General features: G+C 63.2%; 3 protein-coding genes across 10 annotated transcripts; all 3 read left to right on the top strand.

Annotated features, from left to right (window-relative positions):
- The first annotated feature begins 79 nt into the window (after positions 1–79).
- On the top strand, positions 80–2,426 carry ZNF580 (zinc finger protein 580). 2 transcript variants are annotated; one of them, XM_061172897.1, is made up of 2 exons: positions 80–225; positions 1,462–2,426. In XM_061172897.1, the coding sequence occupies exon 2, from the start codon at positions 1,474–1,476 to the stop codon at positions 1,990–1,992; it is 519 nt and encodes a 172-aa protein (XP_061028880.1). In that variant the 5' UTR covers positions 80–225; positions 1,462–1,473; the 3' UTR covers positions 1,993–2,426. The 2 variants fall into 2 exon arrangements, with proteins under 2 accessions (XP_061028880.1, XP_061028879.1); XM_061172896.1 differs by lacking the exon at positions 80–225 and adding an exon at positions 559–1,101.
- Positions 2,427–2,489: 63 nt separating this feature from the next.
- Positions 2,490–6,878, top strand: ZNF581 (zinc finger protein 581). 3 transcript variants are annotated; one of them, XM_061172894.1, is made up of 3 exons: positions 2,611–2,757; positions 3,470–4,104; positions 6,813–6,878. In XM_061172894.1, the coding sequence occupies exon 2, from the start codon at positions 3,489–3,491 to the stop codon at positions 4,080–4,082; it is 594 nt and encodes a 197-aa protein (XP_061028877.1). In that variant the 5' UTR covers positions 2,611–2,757; positions 3,470–3,488; the 3' UTR covers positions 4,083–4,104; positions 6,813–6,878. The 3 variants fall into 3 exon arrangements, with proteins under 3 accessions (XP_061028878.1, XP_061028877.1, XP_061028876.1); XM_061172895.1 differs by lacking the exon at positions 6,813–6,878 and having other exon boundaries at positions 2,490–2,757; positions 3,470–5,175; XM_061172893.1 differs by lacking the exons at positions 2,611–2,757; positions 6,813–6,878 and adding an exon at positions 2,874–2,993 and having other exon boundaries at positions 3,470–5,175.
- CCDC106 (coiled-coil domain containing 106) lies at positions 4,078–10,127 on the top strand. Of its 5 annotated transcripts, XM_061172892.1 has the most exons (6): positions 5,918–6,172; positions 6,813–6,891; positions 7,036–7,143; positions 7,230–7,406; positions 8,514–8,726; positions 9,248–10,127. In XM_061172892.1, exons 2-6 carry the CDS (start codon positions 6,858–6,860, stop codon positions 9,562–9,564), a joined length of 849 nt encoding a protein of 282 aa, XP_061028875.1. In that variant the 5' UTR covers positions 5,918–6,172; positions 6,813–6,857; the 3' UTR covers positions 9,565–10,127. The 5 variants fall into 5 exon arrangements, with proteins under 5 accessions (XP_061028873.1, XP_061028875.1, XP_061028872.1 ...); XM_061172890.1 differs by lacking the exon at positions 5,918–6,172 and adding an exon at positions 4,078–4,104 and having other exon boundaries at positions 6,813–7,143; XM_061172889.1 differs by having other exon boundaries at positions 5,918–6,176; positions 6,813–7,143.
- Positions 10,128–10,364: the final 237 nt, after the last annotated feature.

Below are 10,364 nucleotides of genomic sequence, written 5' to 3' on the forward strand. Positions count from 1 at the left end.
GGGCGGCGGAACCTTCCTTGCGGCGCGCGGGTTTCCGGCCGGCGCCCTTTCCCAGGGACGCCGCCGCCCCTCGCGCCCCCGCGCCCCCCGTGCCCGCGTCCCCGGCGCCGCCGGCCCGGAGCGCCCCCAAGCCTCGGTCCTGCCGCCGCCGTCACTCGCGAGGGGAAGCCCGGGCCGCTCGGGACCTCGGCTTGCTCCTCCGGACTCGAGAGGCCACTGCACCGGGTACGGGGGCCGGGATGGAGGGAGGAGCCTGGCTCCGGGACGGCGTGAGGCCGGGCAGGGCTGGGGGAGGGGGCTGGTGATAACGGGGGTGGGGGTGGGGCTGGGGCACGGCGGGGAAGGAGCCGGGGCACGGCGGGGAAGGAGCCGGGGCGCGGGGGACAGGCAGGAGGGAGTGCGGGAGCGGGGGGTTCCTGGGGGCGTAGCGGAAAGGGGGACACGGGGGCCCTGGGGTTACAGAAGGAAGCGGAGCAGAGAAGCGGGGTGGAGGCGCTGTGCTGGGTACAGCAGGGATAGGAATGGGGACATAAAGATGCCAGATGCATGCAGAAGAGAGGGAGAAGGGGGCTTGGGAGAGGGACTCCGGGGCCCTGGTGTGTGTCACGGGGAGTGAGAGGAGGCCCCGAGGGGTATAGAGAGGAACAGCAGAGATGTCAGTGGCTTATACCTACGGGCTGGGGAGAGAGAGGGACCCTTGGGTGGAGATGTAGCAGGTGGCAAAGTTCATGGGCCGTGGGCTACGTAGAAGGCCGGCAGTTGAGGCGTCGGTAGGCGTACCTGAAATTTCGAGGACAGGTTAGGTAATGGGAGAGGAAGTTGAAACCTTAAGGTGCTAAATGTAGGAACAGAATAGAGGAGCCCTGGGTGAAAAGTGGGGAATTGGGTTAGTGGGGCTCCGGGGATGTACCTAGAGAGGAAATTAAGAGAGGCTACAGCCGTATCCAGAGATGGGAGGCCTTCCAGGGAACCTAGTGGGGATGGACATCTAGGAGGGTCTGGAGGCCAAAGAAAGGCTGCTGCGGTGGTCCTGGGGGGAGAGGATGCAACCTGAGCTGGGCTGGGAAGAAGAGGAAGCGACCCATGAGAGAAATTCTGGAGGCAAGAGCCCTGGCGTGACGTGAAAGAGGCTATGAAGATGTAAAGGGGGAAATAGAGTTGGAAATTGATTGGCTTTTGGGGTGGAGGAGGAGGGAAGTGGCTGGGTGAAGCTCTCTGGTCCAGCTGGGGGATGAGAGGAGGACCCGGGAGGAAAGGCAGGTCGGGGCGCTGAGATGCTGCGCTTAGTTGTAGAAGCCCCTGAAGCTGCTTGATGCAAGTAGAGCGATCTGACCTAGAAGCACTTTCTTTTTTTGTAGGAAAGGTAGGGCAGTGGTACAGAGAGGGTAACAAGCAGTGAGAATTGGTACCCTCTCGCCAGGAAGTGGCGATTTTAACTTCTCTCCCCTCCGTCGCTCCCAGCTGCCGCTCCAGATGCTGCTGCTGCCGCCGCGGCCACCCCACCCTCGGTCCTCCTCTCCGGAGACCATGGACCCGCCGCCCCCCAAGGCTCCCCCTTTCCCCAAGACGGAAGGTCCTTCCTCCGCTCCTTCCTCGGCGGCGGGGCCCCGACCCCCGCGGCTGGGGCGCCACCTGCTCATCGACGCCAACGGGGTCCCCTACACGTACACGGTGCAGTTGGAGGAGGAGCCCCGGGGCCCGCCACAGCGCGAGGCACCGCCGGGAGAGCCAGGCCCTCGCAAGGGCTACAGCTGCCCTGAGTGCGCCCGGGTCTTTGCCAGTCCTCTGCGGCTGCAGAGCCACCGCGTGTCGCACTCGGACCTCAAGCCCTTCACGTGCGGCGCCTGCGGCAAGGCCTTCAAGCGTTCCAGCCACCTGTCGCGGCACCGTGCCACGCACCGTGCCCGCGCCGGCCCACCGCACACCTGCCCGCTCTGCCCACGCCGTTTCCAGGACGCAGCGGAGCTGGCGCAGCACGTGCGCCTCCACTAAGTTCCAGACCCGGCCTGTGCTGCCCGGCCCCTTTCTGGGCCACCACGTCTGACCCACACAGCGTCACTCCCACACACATTCCCTTACTCCGCTGAGGTTACTGCCTTACCCTGGGCCTCAGTTTCCCCAACTATCTAAAGGGAGAAACATTCCTTCCTTCCCTCCCTCTCTAGCTGTGTGATGTAGACCAAGTCGTTGCCCCTCCCAGTGCCTGGGAGCCAGTCGGAGCCCAGTTTCCGCCCAGCTGTGCTGTGTGAGCCTTTGCAAGCGGCGTAACCTCTCTGAGCCCTGGTTGTCTGCTCCGAAGTGGTGAACGGTTGTTGTCTGCGTGGAAGATTTGACAAAAGAGCACGGGCACGGTCTGGCTTATTTCTGTGTCGCCCCATTTCCACCCACCACCCTCACCCTTTACTCAATAAACATTCCGCACTCCATTTTAGGGCTCTTATTTGCGTTTGGGGCGATGGGGGCGGACGGGGTGAAGCAGGCAGCGGGGTTGGGGGATGGAAACCGGACCATAAGCACCTGGGAACCTTCATCTCGGCCTGTGTTTCTGGCCGGAGCCGTTTCCCGAAGGCCCAGGCGCCCCGCCCCCACCGCCCTCCCCTTGACCCTCTTCTCTTTACCCTGGTCTTCTCTCCCCTTACCCGGCGCCGCCAGCTCTTGGGGGACACCCTCAGGCCACCGACCCGCCGCCATCTGCAACCACGGGAGTAGCCCGGGGCCGTTCCGGAGTCGCCCGGACCCGAGAGGCTGCTGCACCGGGTACGGGGGCCGGGAGGCGGGAGGGAGCCGGAGCGGGCCGTAGGGAGGGGCGGGGCCGGGTGAGCGGGTACCTGTGCGCTGGGCGGGGAGGGGCTGTTCCGACGGCTCGGAGGGGGCGCTGCCGAGAACTTGCGTAGAGAGGCTTGAAGGCCCGGGCCGCGGGTGGAACCCTAGAGAGCGCTGGGACACTGCCAGGACTGGGGGGTGGATGGGCGCGGACTGGAGAGAACCTGCAGGTAGCCGGGCGAGGGGAGGTGGGCGGGTTAGGACATGGGGTTCCCGACGTGGCAGCCCATTTGAGAAGGCCTGAGTGCATACAAGGGGGTAGGAAATGCTTCTTGGTGGAATATGTAGGATGGACGGACACCCAGACTGGGATCAGTGGCGTAGACAAGGGAGAGGCCTGGAGGTCTATTAGGTGGGGCCTGCGGGCAACCTGTGACCTGAGGGGGGCACAAAGCGGAAAGATAGAGTAAAGAGAGCCTGTGCGTACAGTCGGTGGTGGAACAGAATCGGAGAGGTTTTTCAAGGAGGGGGTGCCTAGGAGCCTTACAGAGGGTCACAGAGTTCAGGGCCGAAGGACTGGAGAGGAGATGGGGGACGGGGGTTGCAGAATTCCTGAGTAGGTTACATAGAGAGGGGAGAACAGAGCCCGTGGGGCTGAGCTTCCCTCCTCTACTGTAACCTTCTCATCTTCTCTCCCCTCCACCAGGCCTCAGTCACCCCTCCGGATGCTGGTGCTGCCGTCCCCCTGCCCCCAGCCCCTGGCGCTTCCCTCCGCTGAGGCCATGGAGGCGCCTCCCCCTCGGACAGGCGGGTCCCCAGAACCCGGACCTTCCTCCTCCACAGGATGTCCCCAGGCTTCATCCCCTTCGAGGCCCAACCACTACCTGCTCATAGACACCCAGGGCATCCCGTACACCGTGCTGGTGGACGAGGAGTCTCAGAGAGAGTCCGGGCCCGATGGGGCTTCGGCTCAGAAAAAGTGCTACAGCTGCCCAGTGTGCTCCCGGGTCTTCGAGTACATGTCTTACCTTCAGCGACACAGCATCACCCACTCGGAGGTCAAGCCCTTTGAGTGTGACACCTGCGGGAAGGCATTCAAGCGGGCCAGCCACCTGGCGCGGCACCATTCCATTCACCGGGCGGGTGGCGGGCGGCCCCACGGCTGCCCGCTCTGCCCTCGCCGCTTCCGAGAGGCGGGCGAGCTGGCGCAGCACAGCCGGGTCCACTCCGGGGAGCGCCCCTACCAGTGCCCGCACTGCCCACGGCGATTTATGGAGCAGAGCACGCTGCAGAAGCACGCTCGGTGGAAGCATCCCTGAGCCAGGCTGCGGGGTACCTCAGGTACCATGGGATTCTGGGGGGAGCATGGACTCCCGTCGCCCTCAGACAGCCGGGAGCGCCAGAGGCTGGGCTGCGGGGGCCCTGGACACAAACACAGGATCCCCCCGTGGGGAGGCTGAGCCCTGCCTTGAGGAGTAATCTTCGGGTCCTCAGTGTTCTGGAGATAAGGATGGGAAAAAGACCTCACATGCACAGAGTGGAGTCCCCTAACTTCAGAGACATCAGCGAGTCCACGGCTGAGCCCTGACTGGAGGGCAGGGAGCAGAGTGCTGTGTGCTGAAATTCTCGGGCCTGAAAGCCCATGGTTGGGGGCCATCAGGAATCTGCAGCATCTTGCTGAGGCCCCCCTGCGATGCTGGGGGAAGGGGCCCCAGACCTGCTTCCCACTCCCCAGCCAGGGCCTGAGACTGGACACTCAGTGAACACGGGTTCCACTTTGAGCGTGTGAGGTTTGGGGGGACCGTGTCTCTGCCGACTGCCTAGCACGGAGACTGAGCAAGTGCCTGGCCCACTTGGGCCTTGGCTTGCCTGGGAAGGTTGGCCTGCACTGGGGTTCGTCCTAGCTTGGCTCCTGACCACCTGTGTCATATAGGCCGAGTGTTCTTAAATATTTCTTTTTGTTTTAAACCACGATCCATTGTAAGAAACATTTTATATGGCAACCCCGTATAGCTACACAATATATGCAAAACAAAGGTTTAACATGTGCAGATCTCTGTTTTTTTCCATCTACTTTTTTTTTTTTTTTTAAGACTGCCAATTCCAGATTTCATTCTACCATATTATCTGCACATGAACCTGTAGTTTGAAAAACACTGATCTAGGGCAGGTGCCTCTCCCTGGACGTTTTGACTGAGGCTGCAATTTATCCGTAGTGTGAAGTGGGTAGGAGGGGAGAGTGGCCAGGACTTTCTAGGTGGCGCAGACATTTAGGTTCTCCCGCTGCAGGGTTAAAGCACTGCTCTCATAAGGGCTGGCAGAAATTCCAGAGCATGGAAGCTACCTGAGAATGGGAGGAGAGGCAGGTGGAGCTGGGCCAGAAGCTGAATAAACATCTGCCTTCTCAATGAATTTTCCTTGCGTGTCGGATTTGTGCCAGGCACTGTGCTGGGCCTCATTTCTTCTTCCGACCTCTTTTTGGGTGGAGGAAAAAATCATCTGTCTCTACTTCCCAGAGAGGGAAAGAGCTTCCCACCATCTGACTTCAGATAACAGTAACAGTGCCCTGTCTTGAGCTCTCACTGCGGTCAGGCGCTGAGTTGAGCGTTCTGCGTGTCATATCCTATATACCCACAACAAACCTAAAAGGGGTTATAATCTCCCCACTTTACAGGAAGACTGAGGCTGTGAAGGAGCGGCCAGGACTGGGATCTAGGTCTGAATGTTCCAGAGCTAGCTCTTAACGACACGGGGGTGATGGTGCGGGGGTGGGGAGTGGTTTCTAGGCCTTTATTTTCGGGGAGGAGTAACTCCCTACCCCATGATCCTGGGAACCCTGGGGTCTGGCTGTGCTGAAGCCCAGTGGGAGATGAAGGAGCGGAGCGGGTTGCAGGGGTCCACACCGGCCGGTTCCCAGGGTATCTCTTAAGGGGATCCTCCCTGTGCTTCAACTTTCCCGGCTGTTTCCTACATTTCCCCGCCTCTCCCGGGCCGGACTCGGCGCGTCGTCACCCCCCCACTCCCCCACCCCTGGGGACCCCCGGAGCTGCCAGCTCTCCAGGAATTGGGAAATTCATGACGTTCCCTGCCCAGGCTTCGCCAAGGGCGGGGGAGTGCTGCAAGGGGCCATCGCGCAAGTGCGGCCCCGGTCTCCGCCGCAAACGGCCGGCCTCACCTGGGGCCGGGGACTCCAGGAGGAGGCACGCCAATTGGCGCACCGGGCGGTCCTGGCGTCCCTGCCTTTCCCATCGTCCGGCTCCGAGACTCGCCGCCTCTGCCGCCCCGCCCGCGGGTGTGCGGTCGCTTCCCTCCGCTCCCCGTTATTCTTTGCAGACGCTCCCCGGCGCCGGGCATGGGCGCCGCCGCCGCCGCCGCCGCCGCCGGTCCTCGGGCCGGATTCCGCGCGCGGGTGGGTGAGCGTGGGGCCCCGGCCAGTCCGACCCCGGGCACCTGCGGGCCTTGGGGGTGGGGGTGGCCGCGTCGGCACCTGCGGCCAGGTGCATCCCCCGCTGAGACCACTTGCCACCGTCGCTCCCCCTCCCACCCGCGGGACAAAGGGCGGGGGCGGGGGCGCATCCCCACTCACGACCTTCCCCCGCACTGCGCACGCGCCCAGCTCCCCAACGGGTGCCAGGCCTTGATCGCCCACGCGAGTGCGTGGGGTGCCCGGGGGTGGGGAGGCGCCGCTCGTGGCTTGGGCCCCCACCCTGCGCCTGGAAGTTGGGGCACACTCTCCCTCCCCCGCACCTCTCACTTCTTTGGCCCCGAGGCGACCTGTGATGAGGGTCTGTCCTATTTCGGCCAGGATGTGCCTGCTCTGTCGACCCCACTGGTCCTTCTTCTTCCGGCACCCTCGTTCTCTAGAGTCTAGGAGTTTGTAACCCCAGGGGTCCTCCCTCAGTCCTGAGGGGTCTGGGTCTCCTCCTCCATCAGACCCAGGAGTCCTGGCCCTCAGCACGCCCTCCCGCAGTCGTGAGCCCCAGCTCCCCCGGGATGTCCCCGAGGAGTCCCTCTGGGTTCCTTCATCTGTGGCTGCTGTTTCTGTGCAGTGCCCCTGAGGCTCTCAGCTGCTGGGGTCCGCAGGAGGCCGTGCCATGAATGAGCGAAACATTAGCCGGAGGAGGACAGGTGAGGAACTGGACCCCGCTCCACCCTCGGCCCCACAGCCGCTGCCCGCCGTCCCTGCCCTTTCCTCTCCAGGGCTGCGTGGTTGGGGGCTGGTCCGAGGCTCCTTGGGACTTCCCTGGGGTGACCCCGGCCTCTTTTTTCCAGTGAAGAAGGACAATGAGGCCTTCGAGATTTCCATCCCCTTCGACGAGACGCCCCACCTAGACCCACAGATCTTTTACAGTCTGAGCCCCTCTCAGGGAAACTTCGAGGGTGAGTTGGTTGAAGGGGGACTTGAGTCAGGCGGGGGTGCAGGGCCCCGAGGCCTGAGGTCGACCAGGGTCCTCTGCTGTCCCTAGAGCCTCCGGAGGCTGCGTCCCCGACCGTGGCCCTGATGAACGGTGTCAGGGCCCAGCTGCACATGGCGCTGGAGAGGAACTCGTGGCTGCAGAAGCGCATTGAGGACCTGGAGGAGGAGCGGGACTTCTTGCGGTGTCAGCTAGACAAGTTCATCTCCTCTGCCCGCGTGGATGCAGGTGAGGCTGCCGGTCCTCCCCCCATCCCACTGCTGGGCCCCGGCACCCAGCTCGGCCCTCCTCAGGGGCACAGGACCCTTCTCACCCACACTCATCCTGTGGTGGCTCGGGGGACCTGTCATTTTTGCCCCTCCTTGCACCTGTGGCCATCTCGGAGCTCCAAGCCCAGCTTCCTTCCTGCTCGAGTCCTTCTGCTGATGGCAGGACCCTGTGCCCCGCTTGCCCACGTGTTCTGAACACTGCCCCATTCCCTTCCCGTGTAGGGCTTTGCTCTGCCAAATCTTTAGCGTGTTTTGGTGGATCCAGCCTCTCCTCTCCCCTTCCTGCCGTTCAGCCCCTGGGTGGCTCCCTCAAAAGCTTCCACTTCCCCCTCTGTGAAGTCAGCTGAAAGTCTGGGCAAGGGGCCTGTGTTTTCCAACACCTACTTTACTGAGGACCCCTCTGCTCTTGAGCCACCTCTAGCCTGGGTTGCTGGGGCCTCCCACCATCCACCCACGCTGACGGGAACCTACCAAGGATGGTCAGGCCCGAGGGCTTCTGGATTTACTCGGTGGGAACCCCAACACTGGACCTCCAAACCCACCCTTCGGAGGGCCCTGCATCAGAACCCCCGCTGCTTCCTCTGTCTGGGTCAGGGTGGGCGCCTGCCTTTCCCAGCGCACTAGACCCAGAGACTAAGGTTTCCCTCCGGGTCTGAACTCCCACCCCCACCCAGGCCTTGCCTGCCTCCCCGCTTATAGAGGCCTCACTGGGTCCCCAGAACACCGCTCCTCCACCGTGGGAACCCCACAAAGTCACAGACTCTCCCGAGGTCCCCGGGACTGTCTTGGTCCACTGGGCCCCTCCCCCAGACCTCTTGCCACCAAGTTGAGGAGTGAGCATCCTCAGCCCGCGTCCCACCGCACAGAGATTCGGGATCTCTGTCCCCAAATCCCAGCTGCTTGTGTAACTTCAGCATCTGTAGTGCACTTCCTGCCTGTCCCCTCCTTGGGGACCCCTTCTTGGGGACCTGTGTGACGTGCTGTCCGTCCCCACCTGGCCGACTCCTCCTCCCTCCCTCCTGTTCGTGAAGTTCACGCATGCGCGTGTCTCCTCTCACCTCTCCAGAGGACCACTGCCGGCTGAAGTCTGGGCCCCGGCGGGCTGAGGGGGACGGCAGAGGCGGGGCTGGGGGCGAGGCCTCAGACCCCGAGTCGGCTGCCTCCTCACTCAGCGGAGCATCTGCACGAGGCAGTAACGGGGAGAGGAAGAGGCAGAAGCAGAAAGGGGGCACTGGCCGGAGGCGCTTCGGGAAGCCCAAGGCCCGGGAGAGGCAGCGGGGTAAGCGAGGCACAGGGTGTGAGGGTCTCTGGGGCTCTGGGCCGGGGACTTGCTGTGTGACCTCCAAGGAGCTCCCCCTTGTCCTCCCAAGCCTTGGTCTCCCCATCAGCAAACAGACCAGACCTGCTTGTCTGTCCCGGCCTCCACGTGTGGTCCTGGTTTACAATCTTTAAATCTGTGTCCACCCTCACCGCTGCCTGGGGCTTGACCTTCCTGAGCCTCGGGCTCCTGTCAGTAACAGGGGAGGGGGCGATGGCCCAGGTGGGCTGGGAACTCCACCCTTGAACCCACTCCCTCCTTCATTTTTCCTCCTCATCCCCCTCCCTGGGCTTGCCTTCTCTGATTTTCCTCTGGTCCGACTTCTGTCTCCATTTCTTCCGCGTCTTGTAACTCTCACTGCTTTTCCTCGTTCTCTGTTTTGTTCTCCTGATCTTCCGGCTTCCCCTTCCCACTTCCTCTCTCTGCCCCCCCCCCCCCCCGCCCCAATGCCTCTCTCTCGCTCTCTACCCTCGGCCCTGCAGTGAAGGACGCCGACGGTGTGCTCTGCCGCTACAAGAAGATCCTGGGCACCTTCCAAAAGCTGAAGAGCATGTCTCGGGCCTTCGAGCACCACCGAGTGGACCGCAACACGGTGGCGCTGACCACGCCCATCGCGGAGTTGCTCATCGTGGCCCCCGAGAAGCTGGCGGAGGTGGGCGAGTTCGACCCCTCCAAGGAGCGTCTGCTCGAGTACTCGCGCCGCTGCTTCCTGGCCCTGGACGATGAGACCCTCAAGAAGGTGCAGGCCCTCAAGAAGAGCAAGTTGCTGCTTCCCATCACTTACCGCTTCAAGCGGTGATCCCGCCCCACCTGGCCCGGGACAGGCCCCCGGCCCCTCTTTCCCTCCCCCTCCGCCTTCCCGGCACTGGTCAAGCGTGTGTAGGAGTGGTGGACCCTCACGAGGGCATGGGGCGGGTGGGTGGCCTGTTTCTGCGCGTGCCTCTCTCCTTCCCCTCCTGCGGACCGCCACCCCCTCCCCGGGTCCCCTGTATATAGATCTGCCCCTTTGCCTCTCTCATTCCTAGCATCCTCCCCGTCCTCCGCATTCCCTGGGGTGGGGGCGGTCCAAGAACTACTGTCCAGGGGCCGGTTTCTGCCCTTTCCTAAACACTGGCGCCCCCTCCCACCTGAGCGGCACCGTCCTGCCGTCACCCGGTCCTTGCTCCTGGGAAAACTGCGGGACTGCGGGGCGAGGGCACTGTACATACCCCGTTGCCGCCCCCAGCCCCGAGGAGAGGCTGGCCCACCTGCCCGCCCTGCAAGGAGCTCCCCAACGCGTTCCGGGCCCGCCCCGAGTCCACGTGAGACAGAGAATTATTAAGAGAATTTAAATTAAAAAGAGATGATAAAATTTGGAATAAACTAGGCCCCGGCCTTTTCCTGGGAGGGGGTGGCCGTTGCCGCGAAGACGGTGACGGAGGCTCTGAGGGATTCCGGGGCACGGACGGTCAGGCGGGAAACGGGGAGGCTGGGGAGACAGGGTGTAATTAGCTCCCTGAAGGCAGGGGTGGGAGGGGAGAAGGAGCTGTGCCCTGGGTAACTCGGAGGGGCAGAGCTCCGGAGAAAAGGCGTGAGCACTACCCGCTGGGCTACTTGGAC

This window comes from Eubalaena glacialis, chromosome 18 (assembly GCF_028564815.1).
Source record: "Eubalaena glacialis isolate mEubGla1 chromosome 18, mEubGla1.1.hap2.+ XY, whole genome shotgun sequence".
Lineage (NCBI taxonomy): Eukaryota > Metazoa > Chordata > Mammalia > Artiodactyla > Balaenidae > Eubalaena > Eubalaena glacialis.

Bases quoted from the DNA above. Each gene is read 5' to 3' on its own strand.
- ZNF581 (XM_061172895.1), top strand. From the start codon at position 3,489: ATGCTGGTGCTGCCGTCCCCCTGCCCCCAGCCCCTGGCGCTTCCCTCC.
- CCDC106 (XM_061172890.1), top strand. From the start codon at position 6,858: ATGAATGAGCGAAACATTAGCCGGAGGAGGACAGGTGAGGAACTGGAC. The intron at 7,407-8,513 runs GTGAGGCTGCCG...TCACCTCTCCAG, and splicing joins CTCTGCCCGCGTGGATGCAG to AGGACCACTGCCGGCTGAAG. The intron at 8,727-9,247 runs GTAAGCGAGGCA...TCGGCCCTGCAG, and splicing joins GGCCCGGGAGAGGCAGCGGG to TGAAGGACGCCGACGGTGTG.